The 24,528-nt window shown below is 51.7% G+C and overlaps 1 protein-coding gene across 4 annotated transcripts; it reads right to left on the bottom strand.

Moving 5' to 3' along the window:
* Window positions 1-103: 103 nt before the first annotated feature.
* Window positions 104-23,021, bottom strand: SLA2 (Src like adaptor 2). Of its 4 annotated transcripts, none has more exons than XM_045832755.1 (8): window positions 22,883-23,021; window positions 19,753-19,886; window positions 17,129-17,228; window positions 16,681-16,767; window positions 14,629-14,732; window positions 2,454-2,603; window positions 1,601-1,733; window positions 104-1,183 (listed from the first exon to the last, which is right to left on the bottom strand). In XM_045832755.1, exons 2-8 carry the CDS (start codon window positions 19,841-19,843, stop codon window positions 1,021-1,023), a joined length of 828 nt encoding a protein of 275 aa, XP_045688711.1. In that variant the 5' UTR covers window positions 19,844-19,886; window positions 22,883-23,021; the 3' UTR covers window positions 104-1,020. The 4 variants fall into 4 exon arrangements, with proteins under 4 accessions (XP_045688711.1, XP_045688712.1, XP_045688713.1 ...); XM_045832756.1 differs by having other exon boundaries at window positions 22,889-23,021; XM_045832757.1 differs by lacking the exon at window positions 22,883-23,021 and adding an exon at window positions 20,085-20,103.
* Between the last annotated feature and the right edge of the window lie 1,507 nt (window positions 23,022-24,528).

Here is a 24,528-nt window from a genome sequence, read left to right as displayed (position 1 = left end):
TGGCATTTCTGGTCTTCTGAAAACAGCACGGCAGTGTGTGCGCAGCTCATAGCACAGTACAAGCAGCGTCAGGTAACAGTTGCCATTGCAGAGTGCTTTCACATACTTGAATAAATCAGATCTTTAATCGACAACCTGTTGATGGTACCTGGTAAAGCCTTTCTCACCTCACCTCTAACCCGAGAGCCGCATAGGAACACTAGAGGCGCTGCCCTCCCATCCCTATCCCTCTTCCTCTCCCTGCTCCCTTAGCAGCTTCATCCGGCCTCTCTCCCTTTATGGGTTTATGCTGAGGCCTTGGCTTTGGAGACAGAGGGCTAACACCTTCCAACACCCTAGTGCTCCTGCTCAGCACAAGGGCCACGCGGAACTGACCTCATCACAGTGTGCTAGGCTCAGAAGGTGTCATTTTGCATTTGGCCACCAGATGGCAATGTTGGTAAGGCTTGGCCAGGTCCAAAGGACAAACTGCAAAAGGAAGTAGAGAGCTGAGAACTATGGTGGTCCAGAGAAGGGACTTGATGGGGACATTCGAGGACCCAGACTGTCAGGGGTCCTGCTTTTTGTTTTGGGGTTGGGGCGGCTGGACAGCCCAGGTTCTGCTGCTCTGGTGAGCCATCTGTCTCCTCTGCTTTCCCGCCCCTTGTAAATTTGGACTTTTTTCTTCTTGATGCTAGTGGTAGTTTCTACCTTCTGGGTGGGACTGTTTAGCAGGCAGGGGGTTTGAATGGGACTCTATTGGTAGGGGAGGAAGATGTGCTGGAATACTCAAACATGGGCACTGACACCAGGCCACAGAGGGAGTTCAGTCTCTTTGGAGCCCTGGCCCGGCCCTCATCGGTGTGTGTGAACCTGAGGTTGCTGGCAGGGTCATGGCACTGGGAGAAGGCTGTGAGTTCTTAGGGCTGAGAGGAAGGAACAGAGGATACAGGGGGGACCCTGACTGTGCCTCTGTGTCCCTCCCTCCCCAGCAGTGCACAGCCTTGCCTCTGGGTGCTCAGGCTGAGCTGTGTTGGGGTCCTAGGTGCTGTAGCGTTCTTTCCCCTTTCGGCCTCTGCTTTGGGGTTTGGCATCCTCCAAGATGTCATCGGTCAGGCTGATGTAGGAGCTGAGGGCCTCCCGGAGCCCCTCGCTGAGCAGGGACGCCTCCCCTGTGGCAGAAGCTTCAGAGAACAGGAGGGAGCTGCGGAGAGTGGAAAAGAGTCGGGTCGAGGAGCACTGTCCTCCCTGAACTCCCCACACAGTTCCCCATTTTCAAGTCCCTCCTGCTGAAACGTTCGGAGCGGCTCCCCATTCCCTATCAGATGAACCCCCAGCTTGACTTCTCCCGTCAGGACGGGGCTCTTTGTTCCACCCCACCTTGTCTGGCCCTCCTCTCGCCCTGGCCACCTGGTAGTCCAGGTGTGCCCTGCGTGCATGCCCACCTTCTCCTCCCGGCCAGTCCCCCTACACACGTGCAGAGCCGGGGCTGGCCTCTGAGCTCCATCAGTGCTCACTGGCCCCTGCACCCTGCAGGGGACAGACTCATTCTGGGTTGTGGGTTCCCAGGGGTGAATTCTAACTCCTTTGTTCTGCCTTCGTATTCTAGGGGTCCCCTCACCTGTCCAATTCTTTCCAGTTGAGGGGCTCCGTCTGCACAGTCACAGGTAGGGGTATGTCCTTGCCAGGGATTGGGGCAGTTCTCCGCAGAGCGCAGGGCTGCTTGAGGAGGCAGCAGATGTCATCCGCCAGCTCTGAGAAAGAGACCTAGACCCTTGACATGGTGGACTCCAGCCCTACTTTCCTCCCCGACAGCCCCACCCTCGCCCCAGCAGCTCTATCTCGGCAGATGGGGCTGTGGTCTAAAGAGAGTTACAGTGCATAAGCCCCAAGCTGTCGGTCTCCTACAAGCTGAGATGCGATCAAAAGTCATCCTGGGCTAGGCTTGGGGAGACGGAATTGACTGGTTTGGGGTAAGTTGACAGGCCCCTTTGAGCCCAGTTTCTGGCTAGGAGAGGGCCTGGGGAGGCAGTGAGCCGAGGGAGGCTCCATCTCCGCTCCTCCTGCTAGCACCTGTCGCCTGAACAGCCCTCCCGCAAACCCCTGGTCAGCCTGCCCTCTGCACCCTCCAGTGCCTGTTACTGCACAGGCACCAGAAAATGCTCCGAATCAACTGAACTCCCCAACAGCAATAGATCGGGGTTTAGTTCTTGGGGAGAGAAAGCTCTGACTCAGAACACAGTGGTGGGCGAGTTACTGGCCCGCGCTTCCACGGTAGGTCTGTGTGGCTCTGTCAGGGCGTGGGGCAGGGAGGGCTGCCAGCCTGCGCTTCTGGGTCCAGGGACTGGCATGAAGATAGGGGAGGCCCTTCTTCCGCCTGTCTGGATGTTCTTTTAGGTGAAGTGTCTAAGGACACACTGACCCCTACGACCTGCATCCTAGTCTACTCTCATGCAGGTGGGGGAAGGCCGTACCAGAGTAATGGTCCACCAGGGCCTGCAGTGATGGGAAGGTGAGGCGCGGTGAGATGTACAGCCAGCCATTGTCAAGGCGCTGGATCCTGTAGTGTTTGATCCGGTCCCAGGATGTAGGGCGGCTGAGGCGGACTGACAGGGAGTAACAGCCTGAGGGGGAAAGGGTCCAGGGTGGGACTGAGGCCCTGCCGGGACCGGCCCTGCCCTGGCTGTGAGGAGGAAGAGGTGAGGGGGCCACATAGAACAGCCCTGAGCCCATACGGAAGAGCGTGGGCAGGGAAGGACATAAATGCGCTCTCGCGCTCTTGGTCATAAATGACAGTGCATATCTAAGAGATAGGGCTCTTGTGAAGTGAATGAGATCACGGACACACAGGCCTCAGTACAGAGCCTGGCACAGTTTAAATGAACACTCAGCATCGGCTGTTAGAAAGACCAGGTGGGCAGGAGAGTTAGAATGTGAAGATGTGTCAGACATGCCAGCAAGGACATGGGGAGAGAACAACTCCCTCACCCTGCTGGAGAAAAGGAGAATTAGCACGAGCGACTCTGGAAGCAGCTGGCATTAACTAGTCCTCACAACCCAGCGGTCCCGTCCCAGGATGTCCCCTTAGAAAGGCGTGAACAACATTCACGGCAGCGCTGTTTGGAAAAGCCCGAAACTGCAAACAGCCCATGAGCCCTCGATGGGATGGTGGGTTATAGAATGTGAGACTATACAGCGGTGTGTTACTGACCACTACACATATAAGCACAGATGAACCTTAAAAATAATGAGCAGAAGCAGCGAGTCGCAGAAGCATACACTCTGCATCATTCTATTTATATAAAGGTCAAAGGCAGTCAAACTATTAATCAAACTATTACGTGTGCATGGCAAAGCTATGAAGTAACTGATTATCAGAGAAGTACATGCAAGGGGCTCCAGAGGGACTGTACAGTTAACCTGGTAATTGGGTGCCTGGATGCTGGTTTCTTACTAGTCTTTATATATGTACAGTATACACATGTATTTGGCAGAATTTTTCCAGTTTTGCTATTTTTAGTTTTTAAGATCAACTTTATTGAGGTATAATTTACATATAATGAAGTGCACACATTTAAAAGTGCACAGTTTCATGGATTTCAACAAACGTTTAAAAAAACTGGCTGAAAAAAGAAAGCACATGGTTGAAAAATAAATATGGAAAAAAAACTATAAACTCATTATAATACACAGGTCTCCAGTAGTTTTCAGCAGAGGAGGATGCATAGCCCGCCTTGATATCTAAGGTGGGGTTCATTTCTTAAGTCGACACTTCATCAAAGCCAAGTAGGAAGACAGTGCTTAGTGAAACAGTAAAATTCCATTATTACTATCATCTAATGATCTAAAACTATCTGTAGCTTTCATTTTTTGAGTGTGTAACTATGTGCCTTATATGGATTATCTCATCTAGTTCTTATAACCACCCTATGAGGCAGGTACAATTATTCCCTCCTCACAAATGTGGGACAGGAAACTGTGTCACAGACAACCTGGAAGAGGCGGTGAGCCTGTCACTTAATCTTTCTCTGTGGAATGCTAACAAGAGGCGGAATGAATCCCAACCCACAGATGCTTAGTCTGATTAGTTTTAGGAAGCATTTATTTTTGAGGAAGTGAATTAAACACTCCAATTAAAGGGCAGAGATTTTCAAACTGCATTTTAAAAAAGCGAGACCCAACTATATCATAAACATACTTTGTATATTAAAACCCAGGCTAAAAGTAAAAAATATATATTATGTAAACATTAATAATAGGAAAGCTCGAGTGGTTATATTAATACCAAAGTAGAATTCAAGACCAACAGTATTACCAGAGATATAGGGACATATCAAGAAGACAAAAAATCTTGAATTTGGCCTGGCTGGTGTGGCTCAGTGGATTGAGTGCTGGCCTGAGAACCAGACTTGCTGGTTTGGTTCTCAGTCAGGGCACATGCCTGGGTGGCAGGCCAGATTCCCAGTAGGGGGCATGCGAGAGGCAACCACACACTGATGTTTCTCTCCCTCATTTTTCTCCCTCCCTTCCCCTCTGTCTAAAAAATAAATCTTTAAAAAATCTTGAATTTGTATGTACCCAGTTACAGAAATTCAAAATATATGAAGCAAAAGTGACAGAATGAACAGAAAAAATAGATATCCATAATTCGAAATTTCAACATTCCTCTCTCAGAACTTGATTGGACAGAAAATCAATAGGGCTATAGAAGACTTGAACAATACAGGCATCCAATGTGACTTAATTAACCTAGAACACTGCCCTTATCAACGATGCACATTTTCTTTCAAGTGCATGTGGAATGTTTGAGGTGGACTCTAGACTGGGCTATAAAAACAATTTAGAAAGATTGAAATCATTAAAGGTTTCATTGCTGATCACAAGAGAATAAAAACAAAATTTGTGAGCTCAGCTAAGTCAGTACTTAAGAGTGCATTTCTAGCTTTAAATGTTTACATGTGAAGGAAAAAAAGGTATGAAATAAATTAAGCTTCCACCTTAAGTAGCTACAAAAATAAGAAGTTTAAATAGAAGGCAGGAAAGATAAAGCAAAAATAAAATAGAAAATAATAGAGAAAAATCAAATCAAATGCTGATTCTTCAAAGAAGATTTATAAAATTGATAAGCCTCAAACGAGACTGACGAAGAAAAAAAGGAACACACAGATCACCAATATCAGGAATGGAGAGGGGACACCGCTACAGGTCCTGCTCACATTAGAAGGGTAATAAGGGCGTAATATGAGCCACTTTATGCCAGCAGATTCCACAACTTGGGTGAAATGAAGAATTCCCTAAAAGACACAAGTTACCAAAACTGACACAAGAAGTAGAAATTCTGAATAGCTCCATATCTGTTACAGAAATTGAATCCAACCCTGGCTGGTGCGGCTCAGTGGATTGTGCGCTGGCCTGTGGACCTAAGGGTCACCAGTCCGGCTCTGGTGAGAGCACATGCCCGGTACCCAGCTGGGGGCCTGTGAGAAGCAACCAGTCGATGTGTCTCTCACACGCCAGTGTTTCTCTCCCTCTCTCCCTCCTTTCCTGTCTCTCTAAAATAAGTGAGTAAAATCTTAAAAACAAAAAACCCTGAGTTTATAGTTTTCAAACTTCCCACAAAGAAGACCAGGTCCGGATAGCTTCACTAATGAGTTCTGTCAAACATTTGAAGAAGTAATACCAATTCCATAGAAACTCTTTAAGAAAATAAATGCCAGAACACTTCCCCACCCATTCGATGAGGTCAGCATTACCTTGATGTAAAAACCAGACATCATTACAAGAAAAATATAGACCAATATCCCTCATATATATAGACACAAAAAATCCTTAATAAACTGTTAGCAAATTGAATCCAGCAATATATAAAATACATTATGGCGCCCTGGCTGGTGTGGCTCAGTGGATTGCGCACTGGCCTGCAGACCGAAAGGATGCTGGTTCGATTCCCAGTCAGGGCACATGCCTGGGTTTTGGGCCAGGTCCCCAGTTGGGAGCACATGAGCTGCAACTGACTGATGTATCTCTCACACATAGATGCTTCTCTCCCTCTTTTTCTCCCTTCCTTTCCCTTGAAGGTTTAAGTAAATCTTTAAAACATAAAGTATAATAGTTTCTTATTGCTAGTTCTATGAAACCATTTCAGATTTATGAACTCCATAACTGGAGGCTAATAAATTTGTGTTGGTTTAAGCCACTAAACTGCTGAACTAAAATGAATGCCAGCAGGCCTGTGTTTCTTGTACAGCCTCTAGAGGAGGATTTTTTTTTGCCTTTCAGTTCCTAGGAGCTGCCTGCGTTCCTTAGATCCTGGCCTGTTTCTCTACCTTCGAAGCCAGCTGCACGGCATCTGCTAGTCTCTCTCAAACCCTGACCCTCCTGCCTCTGGCTTACAAAGACCCTTGTGCTTCCATTGGGTTTACCTAGACAATCCATGATAATCTCCCATCTCAAAATCCTTAACTTAATCACATCCACAAACTTCCCTTTGCCGTGTAAGGTGACATATTCACAGGTTCCAGGGTTTGGAACCTGGACATCTCTGGGGGTTATTCTGCCCACCACAGAAAGGTATTTCATCTCAACCTGACATAGAGCATTTGAAGAATCTACATGTAACATCAGAGTTAATAGGGAAAACTGAATTTTTCCTTCTAAGACTGGTGTGGACCCCAAGAAGGAATTTATCTGCTGCGATGAACTTCCCATGGTCAAGTGATGGCCCAAATTATAGGAATAAGAGCCTAATGGCCACCTGTTGACAGGTGCTCCTCACTTACTCTGTACAGCGGGAAGAACCTCAGACTGACCTCTCAGCTGCCCGTACTGTATGTGCCCTGCTTGTTTATGCCGAGTCAGTCCCTGCAGGGAAGCCCTGGTATTCTCATTCTCTTCCCCTTCCTCTCCCTCTCTCTCTCTTCCCCTCTCCCCGTGTCTCTCTCCCTCCCTCCCTCCCTCCCTCCCTCCCTCCCTCCCTCCCTCCCTTCCTCACCTGAGGACATTTTTTCATAGAGAGAGAAACATTGATGTGAGAGAGAAACATCAGTTGGTTGCGTTCTCATAGGCGCCCCGACTGGGAACCTGGGTATGTGCCCTGACTGGGAATCAAGCCCACAACCTCTCAGTTTACGGGACGACGTTCCAACAGACTGAGCCACACCAGATGGGGCCCTGGTTCTGTCTCTCAACCCATGGACCGAAACCTGCCCTGTTCAGTCAGAACTGTACCACTGTATCCTCATTTGCATCTATACCAAACAGTCAGAACTGTCCTATAATGACCAGTCAGAACTGTATGAATTTGGAAACCTCACTGGCATAAAAGTGGACCAATTGGGAACTTTCTCTATAAAAGGCGTCCTCCCCTTGGTCTCACTAGACTCTGTTTGCATTTCCCTGGGGTTTGCAAATTGCTTCACCTGAATAAAGGCTCTCATTTTCTGCACTTTAATGGGTATCTTTTTGACATTGGGAACAGCAAGAATGTTCTCACCACTTCATTCATACTAGAGGTCCTAGCCAGTGCAATACAGCAAGAAAAAGAAGTAAAAGATGTATGGGTTGGAAAATAAACTGCATTTATAGACAATGTGATCATATATGTAGAAAATCCTAAGAAATCTACCGAAAAAGCTACTAGAACTAACAAGTAAATTCTGCAAGGTACAGGGTACAAAGAGAAGTGTGGAGTAGGGTCCCTGCTTCCTTTTCTTTATTCTCCACCTGATTCTAGAAGCCCCTTGACCTCTGTACTTTTTTTTTATTGTTTTGAGAATTTCTTTTTTTAATTATATTTTATTGATTATGCTATTACAGTTGTCCCATTTCCCCCTTCTCTCCCCTCCACCCTGTACCCCCCTCCCACCCACGTTTCCCCCCTTTAGTTCATGTCCATGTGTCATACTTATGAGTTCTTTAGCTTCTACATTTCCCATACTATTCTTACCCTCCCCCTATCTATTTTCAACCTACATTCTATGCTACTTATTCTCTATACCTTTTCCTCCTCTCTCCTCCTCCCACCCCCCTGCTGCTAACCCTCCATGTGCCCTCCATTTCTGTGGTTCTGTTCCTGTTCTACTTGTTTACTTAGTTTCTTTTGGTTTTGCTTTAGGTGTGGTTGTTAATAATTGTGAGTTTGCTGACCTTTTACTATACATGTCTTTTCTTGATCTTCTTTTCTTAGATAAGTCCCTTTAGCATTTCATAAAATAAGGGCTTGGTGATGATGAACTCCTTTAACTTGACCTTATCTGAGCAGCACTTGATCTGCCCTTCCATTCTAAATGAGAACTTTGCTGGAAAGAGCAATCTGGGATGTAGATCCTTGTCTTTCATGACTTGGAATATTTCTTTCCAGCCCCTTCTTGCCTGTAAGGTCTCTTTTGAGAAATCAGCTGACAGTCTGATGGGAACTCCTTTGTAGGTGACTGTCCCCTTATCTCTTGCTGCTTCTAGGATTCTCTCCTTCATTTTTACCTTGGCTAATGTAATTCTGATGTGCCTTGGTGTGTTCCTCCTTGGGTCCAACTTCTTTGGGGCTTTCTGAGCTTCCTGGATTTCCTGGAAGTCTATTTCCTTTGCCAGAATGGGGAAGTTCTCCTTTATTATTTGTTCAAATACGTGCTCAATTTGTTGCTTTTCCCCTTCCCATTCTGGTACCCCTATAATTCGGATGTTGGAACGTTTAAAGGTGTCCTGGATGCTCTTAAGCTTTTCCTTGATTTTTTGAATTCTTATTTCATCATGCTTTCCTGCTTGGTTGATTCTATCTTCCTTCTGGCCCACTGTATTGTTTTGAGACTCAGATTCCTTCCTTTCACTATTGGCTCTCCTCCGTATATCTTCCTGCATCTCTTTTATGGTAACCTGCATCCTTTCATCTAAATTGCGCCCAAAATCAACCAATTCCGTGAGCTTTCTGATCACCAGTGCTTTGAACTGCGCATCTGATAGATTGGCTATTTCTTAGTCGCTCAAAAGGATGAGTTCTGGGGCACTGATTTGTTCTTCTGTTTGAGCCATCTCTCTCTCTCTCTCTCTCTCTTTTTTTTTTTTTGGTCTGGCCGCTCCTGTTACGGTGAGGGGCGGAAACTTAGGTGTTCACCAGGGCTGGGCACCCCAGTCGCTAGATTGTGACGTTATATGTGGGGGTGGGAGTGGGGACGGGAGGGAACAATGGCGGTAGTTCCGTTCTCCTGGGCTCAGACCCTTCTCTGGGATCCTGGGCTGCAAGCTCTGCTCTGGTCCACAATTGCTGCCTCACTGGGTCCGCCAGCCGCAGCTTGCGTACTCAGGGATCACTACTGTGTTCTTGCTCCCCAGATGGCTGTTATGTGCCGATTTCGCGCCAAATTTTCTCCGACCTCCGTGCGCCGCCAACCTGCACCAGCCCCGCGCCCGCCCAGCTCATCTTCTCCTACCAGTCTGGATGTATGGGTCTACTTCAACTTCTTGGCTGTCCGACTTCCATTCGGATAAATCCTCTATCAGTTCCGAGTGTTATTCTATCTGTAAATTATTGTTGTTCTAATCTTGGTTGTGCGAGGAGGTACGGTGCGTCCACCTATTCCTCCATCTTGCCTTGAGAATTTGACCTCTGTACTTTTAAGAAGAGTCTCTTACGGAACTGTGCTATGACCTTGAAAAAACCTCTATTCAGAAAGGGCTGAATATCTTAAAATAGGTCCCAGAGGACAACCAACTCAACTAAACCAGACGACCAAGTCCCTACATCCTCTGCATGGCTCTTCAGCCTCCCACTGTGGCCACTGTCACCACAGATACTAGAACCAGGAAGCGTATGATAAGCAAGCTCTGTCAAACCCATATAGGGCTATCAACCCCACTGTGGGGACAGGTTACCTACCCAGGCCATCTGTGACTGGCCTGTGTGCCTGGTGTCCTACCTTCTCACTGCACAGTCCAGCCAGTCCCGAGTACCCACTGCTCTCCCCCAGTCCCAGGACATCTCATTTCTAACCCAGACTCCCCGGGTTCAGGTCACACACAGAGCCACATCTGTAACACCCCTGATGTTCCATCCTCACCACCTGTGTCTTTAACGCACATTATTTAACCTCTCGGAGCTGTGTCTTCATCTGCAAAGAGTGACAATAATTGTCCCAGTCTGACCAGATCACCATGTGGATTCAGGTGGTAAAGCAGGTAAAACATTTAGCACTGTCTGGCACGTAGCAAGCACCCGATAACCCTTATCAGACCCCTGGTCCTTTGCTTGCACCATTGCTTTTATATGTAACCCTCTTCCACCTGAGTAACCCCCGTCCCTCCCTTTACAACTCAGTTCTGCTCAAACGACTCCTTCTCCAGAACACCTCGCTGCCTAGGAGAAGCCCCAGCTCCAGGCCTGCCCAGGCACAAGTGCTTTGTGGCACCACGAGTCCTGCTCTGCCATCATCTGTCTCTCGACCCTGTCCCTCCCTCTCCCCCACCACACACACACAAAACCAACCACGAGCCTCCCAAGGGACGGTTCTGAGTTGTCCTCCCCTCTCAAAGAACAGCAGCACTATCCACCCGTCACTAAGTCCCTCACCCTGGGGTCATCCTCGACTACTGCCTGCCTCTCAAACCTCACATCCAACCCGACAGAACACCCTGCTGCTACATTCAGAGCACGGTCAGAATCTGACCACTTCTCACCCGGAGGAACCTGCAATGACTTCCCATGTGGCTTCCCAGTTCTGGCTTACCCCTGCCAAATCCTCTCTTCACAGCAGTGGAGGGATCAGCTGACGTCACTCCCCTACTGGGAACCCTCCCTGTCCAAACCCAAAGTCCTCACACCCTGGAAAGGCTTCAGAAGGCTCAGCAAGGTCACAGCCTGGCCTGCAGGGACCTCTGGGGTCAGGCACCACGCTTTCCCAGGTGTTCCCATGACAATGCCAGGAGGAAGGGTGGGGTCCACAGTGGGATCAGACTAGGAGCTGTGTGTGGGAGGTGGATTTAGCAGGATCCTCCTGACCTCCGGCTGCTGAGGTCTCTGATAGGCTGAAAGCCCAAGGAGGCTGGACCTGGACCCTCCACTGTCTGCAGCCTCAGGGCAGGAACCAGGAGTCAGCAGGCGTGACTCCTGGGAGATGCACACTGAGTGTTTCCTAACTGGCAGGGTGACAGAGGTGAGCCTCTCAGTGGCAGGAAGCGTGTCTTACTCATCAGTCACCTTTACAGTATCCAGCACAGAACAGACACATAGTAGGATGGCAGGAAAGCAAGGGGGTGATGCTGTTGGGGCCCAGCTCTGATGCTGACCTCTGTAGCAATCCTGTGACTGCCACAAAGTCTTCAGTGCCCCCTCACAGAGCAAGGTTTGGGGCCTGACTTGGGCCCTGCCCTGGAGTCCCCCAGCCTAGAACACAATCAGGTATGCCAGAGGGACTCTGAGGGAATGGGGTGGGGGGGCTTCCCCTCCCCACTCCAGCTTCTGGGAGCTCACAGGCCCCAGGCCTTCCTCCTCTGTGGACACACAGGCTCGCAGCCCGTGCAGAATCCCCTTCCCAATGGTGCATCTGGACCTTGGGCCGAAGAATAGCTGGTGCTAGTATCACTCGTTCAGTCAGCAGCTAACCACCGTTACGTATGACAAGATGCACCGTGTAAAGGTAAAACACATGGTCTCTCATTGTTTACTTCTGGCTTCCCTGGGTTGGAAGCGTGTTGTCAAACTTAAAAGAACGTAAGAACCATGGAGGGGTGGGGGCGCTGTGAAGGAAGCAGGTTTCTGACCTCCGCGCCAACCTTCGGTAGGTCTGAGGCGGGGCTCGCGAGTCTGCACTGCCCTCGCTGATGTAGCTCTGTGGGCTGGGCATTGTTCTGCACACTGAAAGGCCACCGGTTCGATTCCTGGTCAGGGCACAAGCCTGGGTTGCAGGCCAGGTTCCCCAGTTGGGGGCACGTGAGAGGCAAGTAACCGAGGTCTCTCGCACACATCGGATGTTTCTCTCCCTCTTTCTCCCTCCCTTCCAGCCTCTGTAAAAATACATAAATAAAGCCGATGGAGGCATAACTGAAAAAAGAGTCAGCACTGCCGAGTTCCGTGGACGACGCCTGTGCCCTGAAGTCTGGGGAGCCCTGCTCCACGACGTCACTCGGGCCCCAGAGCTGCAGTGTTCAACTTCTTCTGACCACAAACCACAGTATGAAATTTTACACTGTGACCCAGGACACAAACAGAAGTTTGATGAAAGCCATCTTTTCCCCAGCCTCAGTAACGCCCTCTCATGTTTTCTGCTGTGTTTCGTTTCACTCCCGGGTCCAGCTCCACTCAATCAGTGGATGACAGGGCCCGGGACTTCCACCCCGGCTGCACCTCAGAATCACCGAAATCAGAAAGACGTGTGTCCATCTGTTCATTGCAGCGTTATCTACAACCGCCGAGATATGGAAGCAACCTATGTGCGCATCAATAGATGGATGGATGAAGAAGAAATGGTGCATATATATAATGGAATATGGCTCAGTCATAAACAAAGAAAAAGAACGAAACCTTGTCATCTGCAACAACACGGACGGCCCCAGAGGATAGTGTGCTGAGTGAAATAAGTCAGACAGAAAAAGACAAATGCTGTATGATTTCACTTATATCTGGAATCTAAAACAAACAAATAAATGAACAAGCAGACCAGAAAGGAAAAAAAACCCCAGAATCACCCACTGGGGGGCTTTCACTGATTCCAGGACCCAGGCCAAACCCTGACCAATTAAATCAGAAATCCTGGGGGTGGGCGCAGGCATCGGTAGCTTATACAGCTCCCGGAGATGACTCCAACGTGCAGCCAAGGTCTAGATCGGTGGTTCTTAAAGTGCGGTCCCCAGACCAGCAGCAGCAGCAGCCCCTGGGAACTTGTGGGACAGGCAGGCTCTCAGGGCTCACCCTCGAACTACCAAACCAGAACTGCTGGGTGTGGGGCCAGTTCTTTGTTCTAACCAGCCTTCCAGATGCTTCTGCCGCCTGCCCAGGTTTGAGACCCACCGGTCACTAACGACTGAACTAAACAGATTTCTTGGCCCACAGATGAGTAATGGCGCCCAGCTTAACACACTGTCCAAAAGGAAGCCCCAGATGAGAGATCAGAAGTTAGTACCAGGGACATGTTTGCCTTTCCTGCAGAAATGGTGAATTTCTTCCTTTCCTGACACTGAAAGCTGCCTTCTGACCCATCCCCATGGTGTTGGCTGCGGGCAAGCCCAGAGTCACATCTAACCTTAACCTCAGTAGCACTGTGGGTCCTTGCCTGCTTTCTCCTTGATTTCTCAGCTATATGTGCCTTCGTAGGAAAGGGGCAGAGAGGCAGTAGGGCTGGCCAGCATGTTCCTGGGGTTGGACCAGGCCAGAGGAGAGGGGCAGAGCTGAGCTCGAAGCACTTCCTGTGGCTTTCAGTGCTCACTGGGGCCCTGTCCACACGCCCTGACCCAAGTCAGCACCACCACTGTGGTTTCCTGTTTGCAGCGGCAGCGCTCGGACCCACCCCCACCTCCACCCCCACCCCAGAGAGCCCACGGGTGTGCGTGGGGGTGGGATGCCCACGCTGCCTGGGAAATATCAGGAGGGGCCGGGGAGAGGTCAGCCCAGGGAGCTCCCTGGGGAAGGGGCGGAGAGGCAAGGGCTCGCTGGAGGAGCCTCAGGAGGGAGATTGAGTGGAGAGCTAAGGACCCCCGCTGCCCATCACAGCTGGTCCAAAGTAGGACGAAGACAGGAAGCTGGTGCTCACTTCCGAATATCTCCTCTCCAGCCCACCGCGGTGCTCGCAGTTCCACCACGACTGTCAACGTGTCAACGTGTGGGCCTTTGGGTGTTTAAAGTGAGGTGAACCCCGGCTGGATTTGAGTCCCAGCTCTGCGCTTCTTAGCTGCATTTTCATAGGCAAATGGTTTCTCTTCTCTAAGCCTCAGTTTCCTCATCTATGAAATGGGGACGGTGGAAGAACAAACCCCACAGGGCTGTCTGAAGGAACTGAGAGGGCCTAACACAAACGTGGGCGCTACCACTCCTTCGACGCCCCTCTCTGCCTCTGCTGCAAGGGCCTGAGGCGGCAGCTCAGAGGGGACAAGGGCATCGGAGACAGGCTCCACCAACTTTGCATAGTGTTTCACTTGCAAAGGCCCTGCACCCGCGGCGGGAGAAGCCCCAAATGACTGTGCAACGCGACATGTCCCTACGGCTCTTTAGGCCTCCTTCTCCCTGTGAACAGCTGAGAGAGGAAGATCACGAGGTGACTTCCAAAGGGTTTTCTGGCTCTGGCTGGCTGGTGCTCCAAAGCACTGAGACCTTGTCAGTGTGTCCGCTTTCTGCCGAGAGAGCGGGACTGTGCCGTGCCTTGGGGAGGGAGAAACCGCTGCTGGTCAGGGAAGGAAACCCTGTGACTACACTCCATTGCACCGGCTGGCTGCCCAGCGTTGCTGAGCCTGGATCCCCACAATGGGCCATTCGCACCTTGTTAGAGATGCAGGGTATAGCTCAGCTGCTGATGGGCTCTCACAGCAGCCGCAGGGCAGCCGGACGGCCAGACTGCCTGACTCCGTCCCTTCGTCCCTTTGCACTTGGCTTCCGACCTCTACCCCCAGTCACGTCGCACTTGGCTCTTAGCATTCAAGAGAGAGGCCCAGGCTGGGGCCGAGCTCACCCACCTCTCCTGGTCTGGCTCTCCCGAATGAGGAAGGCCCCTCCAGGGTTTCCAGGCAGCAACAGCAGTTCCTCAGCTTTCTCCCGGCTCAGGCCCTCGTACAGCCACCTGGAGAAGCAGCAGAGACGGGGGTCGACCTGGGGGTGAGTGGGCTGAGGTGCTAGAGGAACACCCTCCTCTGTCTGGGGACCTCAGAGCTCCTCTTGCACGTGAAGAACTGGCCTCAGGGTCTCTAAGGGCTCCCCCCCCCCTGCCCCCCGAGGCTGCTTTTTCTGCCTGGAGACCTCATTCCCAAGGGGCCCTGGGGCTGGGGGCAAGTTGGGGGATCCTGGCCTTTCTCCACCACTGCCGAGTCTCCTGCCACCTCCATGCTACTCACTTTTCCAAGCCTTCACCTTTCCAAGAATTGCCTGTGTGTGTGTATGCTTTTAATCTTAGCAAATATTTTACTTGGACGTTTTAAAGTTTAACTTTGTAGCCAAAGGTATGCAGGCAAACCTTTATTCATTATCACTGAAACACAGCTAGCATTGGTGATGATTTGTGGACAGAAGGGCTGAAACTCAAACGTTCAAAATGTCTAAAACTTTTAAAATTTATTGCCTTTAGAGAGAGAGAGAGAAAAGGGAAAAGAGAAAGAGAAACACTGATTTGTTGTTCTACCTATTTATGCATTCATTTATTGCTTCTTGTACGTGCCCTGGCAGGAATCGAACCTGCAACCGTGGCCTGTGGGGATGATGCTCTAACCAACTGAGCTACTCAGCCAGGGCAAGACATCTAAAATTTTGGAAAATATCATGCAGCTCAGTGATCACACTATATGGGCCTCCCAAAGCACGGCCCTTCCACACCCCTGCACCTGGTGCCTGTCCGCGCTGGAATGCTGATTCCTCTGGTCTCCTGTCTTCCTTCCTTTTTTCACTTAGCCCCTATCTGTCTACGTGGACTTAACTGTAATGGGAGGTTCCGCAGGAATTTTTTGGTTTCCTAGTCCATCAGCCTCAGAAGTTCCCAGGGTCACACGTCCTGTGATCCCAGCCGAGGCCTACAGAAGCCGATTCAATGGAAATGGCTGCCTCTGTGTCATTTTGTGAAATTCCACAGTCAAAGCCAGAGTCAGGGTTGAGTTGATCCCAATTGAATAAATTAGAGAAGCTAATTGGTGCCGGCAGCAAACTTAGTCTCTCTTTATAGTAAATAACACAAGTCTTTCCTGTTGATGTGGGAAGACTGTCACACCTTAGGAAAACTGAGGGTGCCAGTGGAGGAGTGCCCAGGGAAGGGCACTCGTGGAGCAGTCACTGTCCCCGACTTAAACTCAGTGCCACGCTGTGGACGTAGAGCCGCGGCCAGTTGGCGGCCCAGGCCATCAGGAAACCCGTGGCGAGGAGGGCTTCACCCGGCGTGCAGATGACCTCTGCGTGAGGCCGTCGACACCCTGCAGGACCCCTGTGCCCACCTCCCCGGAGCCGCAGAACAGGCAGGCCCTCCAGGGCTGGAGCCACACTGTCTGTCAGGACTGCAGAGCAGCTGTCACAGCAGCACATCCGCACGGGGACACCTTCCTGATCCTGCGTCACTCGGGTGGGATCACACTGAAAGCGGTTCTCTTCCCATCTCTCCCATGGCACAGAATTTGCTCTGGAGACGGTTCCTTCTGTCACTCGCTTTTGGTGCGAGATGGCTCCTGCTTTCTAGGAGACCCTGTGTCCTGTGTCTGGCTCCCCCTCAGAGGCACCTCTCAGAAGGACAGGCCCCAATGTGGGGCACCACCCCTTTGCTTCCTTGCCTCGGGACACGTGTTCAGGCTGCTCACATCTCCTGCAAATCCCTTTCAGCTTCTCTACCACCCCATCCCACCCTCCTCCTCTGGCTCACGAGTCTTGCAGGCCAGCCTAAGAGAGTGAGCTATCTGCTCCTCTCGGGGATGGGGCCTGGGTCTGATTCCCCAGTACCCAGCTTTGCTCGGCAGAGGACTAGGCATAAAGGACTACGCCTAGGGGAAGAGAAAGCAGGGAGGTCCCCTAAGGCAGGGTCTGGAGTGAGAACTCACCCATGGGAGATTTTGGCCACATGGACGCTCGGGACACTGCACTCTCTGCCTGAGACCTCTGACAGCACCGTCCACCAGTCTCCGTTCCTGCAGAGGGGAAGGAGGGATACCCCTCTCAGAAGGGCCAAGGCCCCAGGGACCGCTCACGAGGGCCCTCCAGACTGGATCCCACCTGAGTTTCCCAGGTTTCCTCGCCCCAACCAATCCAGGCACCTCCTGGGCGGTAGGCGGCATGACTCAGGGCCCCCTGCGTGGTCTGCCCACCCACGGCTTCTCCCTGTAGATGTGACACGCTGCCTGAAGTCCCACCATTAGGGCCACGCGGCAGCAGGGCACCCAAGGCCTTGTTCTTTTCTCCTGGAGACAGCGGCCCTTTCTCCCCTCGGGGCATCTTCAGGTTGGGGGCAGGGAGCAGAGCATCCCACACGGTGCCTTCGGAAAGACTTACTCAGCGACGATGGTCAGTGGCTCCCCCAGCCGCAGTGACAGCTCTGCCTGCTCGCCTACTGGGAAGTTGCCCAGGGCCACGGCTGTGGCCCTGCTCTTCTCTGGACGGAGGGACAGAGATGGTCACCCTCTTGGCCAGCCCTTTCTCCAGATGCCAGGTCCAGTGTGTTCTGGGATCCCACCATCAACCCCCCCCACAGGCAGCCTGGGCTGGTTTTTACACATCCTCCCAGACACACGTGGAGATCCCTGTGGTGACCCCAGCAGGGGCTCCTTGGGGCGGGGGGTCTCTCCTTCGCTGAACCACCCACCACACAGGGCCTGGCCACCCCGAGGTGCGGGAAACACCGGCTGCCTGAGTAAGTAGCGCGACCAAGTGTTGTGGCGGGCATCCGTCCTACGATAAGGGTGGGGCCCGGTGTCCAGGAAGGCTCCTTCCCCTCTTGGAACCGCTATCCTCTCAACTGTCCCCCTCCACCTGGTGGACTCACTCTTATCCTTCACTCCCCGGGTGGAATGCCCCTTTCTTCGGGACGCCTTCCCTGACAAGCCCCTTAGCAGACACTCTTGGTCAGAATCTCTTAAAACACATGGCTGCCAAAATCTAACACAGTGTGATTGATTATTGGTTAAGCACCTGTCTCTGGGACTTGACCGTCCCTGAAGGCAGGGGCCGAGCCTGTCTTGTCCACTGCTGTGACCCTGGCCAGGCGTGCACAAGGCCTGGCTCAAAAAGCCTTAGATTTTGGATGGCTGCAAGGCTGATGGACAGATGACTCATGGAAGGGGTTGCCCAAAATCTGTGCTTCTGCTGGGACCAGGGATAAACCTCCGGAGAGGCCGGTCCTTTCTCTAGAGACCCGGGCAGAGGGGTAAGGCAGCTCATCTCAGATTCCAGAGGCAGGACACTTGCATGGTGGGGGTGGGGGCAGGGGGTGGGGAAGGGCGGGGGTCACCCTGCCTCAGCAGCTTGGGCATGACTCAGAGCTGCCTTGGGGCCCTGCCAGTGGCTTGATTCAGAGGAAATGAGGTGAAGGTCTGTGTGGTTTACAGGTCTCTTTCCGTTCAGCCTGCTGGGCTCCAGGCTCTCTGTGCACGCTGAGTGGCTACAGGACCTAGGGCTTTGGGACTCGGTGCCTGCAGGCCGGGGTGGGGGTGGGGGGGTGGGGCTGGTATTAGGGAGCCGATATCGGGGGCAGGGGCTGAGGAGAGGGCAGGAAGCCCCCGCCAACACAGGGGTTTTCAGATTTGGACAGCTCCTGCCCAGACACTGAACTGGCAGGCGTTCAGCTCTGCAGCCTCTGAGTTCTGTGTGAGTGTGTATCCCTGTCCTTCCTCCTAAAAGTGCAGCTTGGTTTAGAGTAATCTTGTTATCTGTGATGGTTAATTTTATGTCTCAGTGTGGCTAACCCACAGGGCCCAGACATTGGGTCAAACACAAGTCTAGATGTTGCCGTGAAGGTATTTTTTAGATGAGATTAACATTGAAATCAATGGATTCCGAGTAAAAAAAACACAGGCGGGTGGGCCTCTTCCAGTCAGTTCAAGGCGCTGTGCTGTGAGAGACAGGCCGAGGTCCTTTGGGGAAGAGGGGAGTCTGCCTCCAGCTGAACTCCAGGGTTCTGCAGCGTCAGCTCTCCCTGGTCTCCAGGCCACCTGCCTGCCAGCCTGCCCTGCAGATCTGAGACTCGCCGGCCCCCACAACTGCATGAGCCAGTTTCTTAAAATAAATTCTGTGTCCCCCCCCCCACCCCACGCACACATATGCACACTATTGGTTCTGTGGTTCAGGACTCTGATGAATACATTATCAAAACCCCAAATCAGGGTGATTTGAGAAAGGACTTGTGAGCTATTTTGGGGAACAAGAAACAAACTGGGGGCTGTAGCTTTGACATCAAAAGAATAGAATTTATTTTGATTGTCTAAGAGTCCTTAAAAGTAGCAGTTTTAGTCATTAGGACCATGCTAGAAAATAACGGCTATCGGTTCAGCGTAGCATTGTATGTGCTAATTTTTTCCAGTTGTCATAGACCTGCTTTTGCTCCAAGTATTTAACAGCGCCTCGCACGGTAAGAGGAGAGACTCTGGAGCATCGCCGTCTTGCAGAACTTCCTGTGATGATGGAAACGTCCTATAATTTTGCTGTCCAATTAAGGTAGCCACTAGCTACATGCGACTCTGAGGACTGGAAATGCAGCTAGTGTGGCTGAGGAGCTGGATATTTAATTTTATTTCATTTAAAATTCATCTTAACTTAAACTTAAATGGCTGCATGTGACTACAGGCTATTGTAACAAACAGTACGGGAACGGAGAGCTATAGAAGTGGGATTGGTCTTGGAGCAGGCAGCTCAGCCTCCCAATAAATTGGCTGGGAAGAAAGCTAGCTTTGCGGGAGCATCTGGGGGACTATCACGCCCTCTTGATTAGCACCTGTCACTCTCTCAGATTTTCTACTTCACCAGGTTGTTTAATGTTGACGCTAAAATGTAAGCTGTAGGCCTGGGGTACAGCAGGCACTCAGGACACTTGCAGCTGCGCTGGATGGAGTGGCTGGTCCGCAAGGCTGTGCGGCCTCAGGGGGGCTGGGAGAGACCTGGCTGTTCCGGGCCCTGTGGCTTACCTGGTTGCATGGGTACAGGATGCTGGTCTTGGAGAGAGGGGCTTGGGCTTGGGCTTGGCAGGGTTTTCCCTCTGCTGGGCTGACTTCCCATCGTTCCCTAGCAGAACTCTCAGAAGCACATTGTCGAGAGAAATCTGGAAAAGATGCTGTGATGGGGACGGAGCTGGGGCTCCAGGCCCCGTCCCCAGACAGCCTCCCTCCCTGGCTCTGCCCTGCTGACCTCCTTGCGGACCCAGGCAAACAACCTCCCTCCCGTCAGGACCAGGTTCCAGCCCCTCCCCCAGGCTCTGAAGGCTCCCTGCACACTGGACCCTGTTGTCTCCCATCCTTACCATGCTCTGCTCTGTTTCTCGGCCTTGGCGTGTATGGTGTGCCCTGCTATTGGCTGGAGTGCCCTTTTCCCTGCTTCGGGGCTATCTTGATCCCACCCTACCCCAGGAAGCCTTCCCTGCATCCCCCAGCTCTCCCTGATCACTGGATGGTCTACTCAGAAGCACTGCCTGAGCTGGAATCATATTCTGCTACTGTGTGACCGGGGACAACGACAGGGCAGAGTTCACGCCAGGCACACCAGGACCTATGGCTCAGGTTAGGAGTGGGCAAGGAGGATCTGGCGTCACAAGCTAAGGTGACACTGAGCAAACTTATTGGTGTCACAGGGCAAAGCAGGAAGACGGGGAGGCTGTACGACGGTGATGACTTGCAAGGCTTTGGAGGACTGTGGAGCCACTTCCTCTCCCTTTGCCTCCATTTCCTCATCTGAAAAGTGGGGATAACAACCCTGAGCACACGGGCCGCAGAGATAACGGGTGTGAAGAGCCTGGCCAGGGCCTGCTCTTCCTGGATCACGCTCTGAGCTGCTCCTGGGAGACTTCTCTGTCCTTCCTTGGCTCCCTGTTGTGTTCCTTCCCATTTAATTATTCATTTAGTAAAGATCTTACTTAATAGGCTATTATTTTATAGCTCAGCGAAGGCAGGATCTCTCTTCACCTGCCTTCCCAGCATTTTCTGAGGGCCTGGGCCCACAGAAGGGACTCAGTGCACATTAACTAAATGGATGAAAGTAATTGCCCTGGTTGGTGTGGTTCAGAGGATTGAGCTCGGGCTGCAAACCAAAGGGTCATTGGTTGGATCCCCGGGCAGGGCGCATGCCTGGGTTGCGGGCCAGGTCCCCAGTGGGGGCCACGTGAGAGAGAGGTAACTACACATTGATGTTTCTCTCCCTCTCTTTCTCCTTCCCTTTCCCTCTAAAAATAAATAAAATATATATAAAAAGAAAGTAGCTATTAGCTCCTTGGACAGATGTCTTATCCTTAAAATAATTCAAATTCCCAGGTTTCCAGGGTAATGCTGATTTTTCCAAACACTATTTTAAAGTGTTTCGGGGAGGTAGTTTCATTCTTTTCAGTAGAGACAGGCGTAATCACACTAGTTTGGTGATACAGCAGGCTCCTCCTTGCCTCTGAACCCCAACACCATGTCTGGGTGAGGACAGCTGTCTGTCACTAGCCTGGATGGACCCCGTGGTCTCGCAGGCCAGTCCTGTCTGGAGTGAAGATCCTGCCTGAGAAGAGGAACCGTGACCTGTGCAAGGCGTTTACCTTCCATTCTGCAGTCTCGTGCCATCGACGTGGGGATAACAGGACCTGTCTCTGCAGCCGCCCCACCCCCACCCCTGGGAACTCAGTATTCACGGGACAGGGGTCTTGAATACAAAACAGGCCCAGCTAGGAAATGGCTCCTGACAGCCACTTACTGCTGACTTTGGGATCCCGAAGCCTTGGCAGCCCGAGACGGTGCCCCTGCCTCCTCAGGTCTCCCGCCCCTCACTACTAAGGCACCCCTTTGGGTCAGGTTTTCAACGTTCCTGCTGCTCCCCAGCCTTTCCCCTTAAGGAGGAGGTGCAGGCTCTACGCTTAACTGTGCCAACATGGATCCAGAGACTCACAGGGGAGATCTTTCCTGGGAAGCACAAGTGATTAATTTAGGCCAACCAGGCTGAAGCCCGGTGACCTCAGAAAAAGTGTGTAGCTTTTCCGAGTCCCATCTGTGAACTAAGTATAACACCAAGTCTGCAGGGCTATCTGGGGGGGGAGAGGGTGTTGAGGAGCCTGGCACAGAACGGGTGCCAGTAAAGGTTCGTTTCCTTTCCCCTCCTTCAGCAAGACAAAGTCATCACAGTCACCAACTGTGCTGAACCCAGAAACTTCTTCTCGCTGCAGGTGGAGCTGGGGGATGGGCCCGAGGGAGGCAGAGCTGCACTCAGGCTGGGAGCCCCCAGCACCCTCTGCTAGTTCTCTTCACCTGCTGGGGTCAGGAGGCCTCTTGGGGGCCCAAATGAAGACCACAGGCTGGGCAGGCCTGGGGGGAGAAGCTTTGGGCCAAAACTTTCCAAAGTGAGAACCTAACCATTAATTATGTGAGTGTGTGAACAACTTGCTACCCATGAGGCACTTTCTAGGGGACGTGGGCCAGTGGTTGGAAGGAAAGAGTAAAAAGCAGCTGAGGTCTGCACAACGCCCGCGGCTGTTGTTTCATCATCTCATTGAGAGATGGGCACTGGAATCCCATTCAGATACGAGACCCGGGGCCCAGAGAGCACGGCCTCAGGCTCACTGCCACACAGCTCCAGAGTGCAGGGCTGGGTCTTCAGCCCCCTTGTGTTTCTGTGCTTCAGAGGGTGATTTCTCAGTGGTGGGGTGAGAGTGAGGAGTTTGGATTGAGCTCCCTCTCTTTCGACTGAGAAATACCGCCGATCCGAGAGGAGCTGACAACTCTAGAGCCAATGCAGAGACTACGACCCAGACTTCTCTCGTACACTGAAGCTGGAAGGCTGCGGCCCAGAGAGGGCTACGGAGCCACACAGCAAGCTTGCCACTGAGATGGGACGACACTGGGCACGCAGACAAGCCGCAGGGAGCGAAGTAATTCTCAAGAGGACAAAGGTGGAGGAGGAAGGTCTTGGTTCCTCCAGGGACCTTTTGAAATCACCTCTTACAGCCTCAGCAGAAACACTCCTTCTCCTTGAGCATCTTCCTCCCCCAACTGTAAAGCCCACTCCCAGCCTCTGAGGGCACCATCCTTCCTCCCAGTCCCACGCTGATCAGAAAACAAAAACAAGCGTACTCACTCGTACTCGTTTCCTGTCATTAGAGGCTTGGAATGGGGGCTTGGTTAAGATGAATGCTTTGGCTGGGAAGGTTAGGGCCTTGGGGGGCCCTTCTGGAAGTCTGCCAACATCCTTAGTCCTAGGACATCCAGGACCCTCTTGGCCTAGGAGAATCTTCAGGGAGAGGCTCTTGGTATCACTTTGGGTAGCTCTGTACCTGCCTGTGGTCAGCAGTCTGTACACCTGGGATGGGGCTGGAACCCCGACAACGTGAACCTCCCAACCACAGGTGGACCGGGGAAGAAGGCTCGGAGCTCTCTGAGGCTCCCGGCTCACATCTGCAGACTCTGTGGTTCTCACAACCACCCATTTCCTCTGACGGCATCACAGATCATCAAGGAGCCACCTTCCCCAAGTTCCTGTTTTCTGGGGCAGAAGCGGCTGCCTTGTCATGGTCCTGGAGGGAGAGGGCTTTTCCTGGCCTAGCAGCTTGGTCTTGTCTGGGGAACACAGCACCGAGGCAAATGAGCAAGTTTCCCATGCTTACCTGATCATAATGATCACCTGAGGGGCTTGTTAGTATCAGAATCCTGGGACCCTCCCACTTCTGAATCCAAGTCACTGGAGGAGCAGCACAGGAATCTGAATTTCAGACACACTAAGAGATCCCTTTGACTGGCAAGCCTGGGAAGCACTGCCTTGGAGTGACATGCCCTAACCCTTCATGTGTACGGGAGTCACCCAGGGATCTTGTTAAACAGCAGACTCGGGCTCAGTGGGCCTGGCGTGGGGTTCAAGAGACTGATTGCTAACTACTTCCAGGTGATACCCATGTTACTGGTCCGGGGACACTGAGTAGCAAGACCTTTGGGCAGCCGTTTCCCATGTGGCCCCCAGACCAGCAGCCTCAGCATCACCCAGGAATTTGTAGACAGGAAAATTCTCAGGCCCCATCTTACCCCTGCTGAATTAGAAAACTCCATGGGTGGGCCAACAATCTTTCACAATCCCTCCAGGTGACTCTGATACATGCCCTAGTTTGGAAATCACTCAGCCAGGATAAAGAATCTTTGATAGGATTGCCTTTGACTGGTGTTACCTTCAGTGACTGAAACTTTTTTCCCCAATTCATTTTTAATTTATTAATTTTTAGAGGGGAAGGGAGGGAGAAAGAGAGGGAGAGAAACATGAATGTGTGGTTGCCTCTCACATGGCCCACACTGAAGACCTGGTTTGGGACCCAGGCATGTGCCCTGACAGGGAATCGAACTGGTGACCCTTTGGTTCACAGCCCACACTCAATCCTACTGAGCTACACCAGCCAGGGCCAGTGACCGAAACGCAAATAAAATCCTGTTTGTTAAAACCTAAATAACTACACTCACTTTCTGCCTTTCCATGAGGGGGATTAATTAGTATTCCTGGAGATAGATTTTTTTTCTTGTTAAGCATAAAATGACCCACTGCACTGAGAATGCTGACTCCAGCTGACTACGCAGCTTTTGGGGATTCTGGCCAGCTGGGGCACAGGCCAGCTCAGGCTCTCTCCCTTTCTGCCAGGGAAGTTTGGTTTGAGATTAACTCAGAGGGCACATGGCACACAGAGCTGAAGGAGTCGGGAGTGGAGATACATCCTCTGTACGGAAACTCAAACCAGGATGTGTAAA

This window comes from Phyllostomus hastatus, unplaced genomic scaffold (assembly GCF_019186645.2).
Source record: "Phyllostomus hastatus isolate PE091 unplaced genomic scaffold, TTU_PhHast_1.1 phas_contig_17, whole genome shotgun sequence".
NCBI classification, from domain to species: Eukaryota; Metazoa; Chordata; class Mammalia; order Chiroptera; family Phyllostomidae; genus Phyllostomus; species Phyllostomus hastatus.
This window is presented reverse-complemented; position numbering and strand designations above follow the sequence as displayed.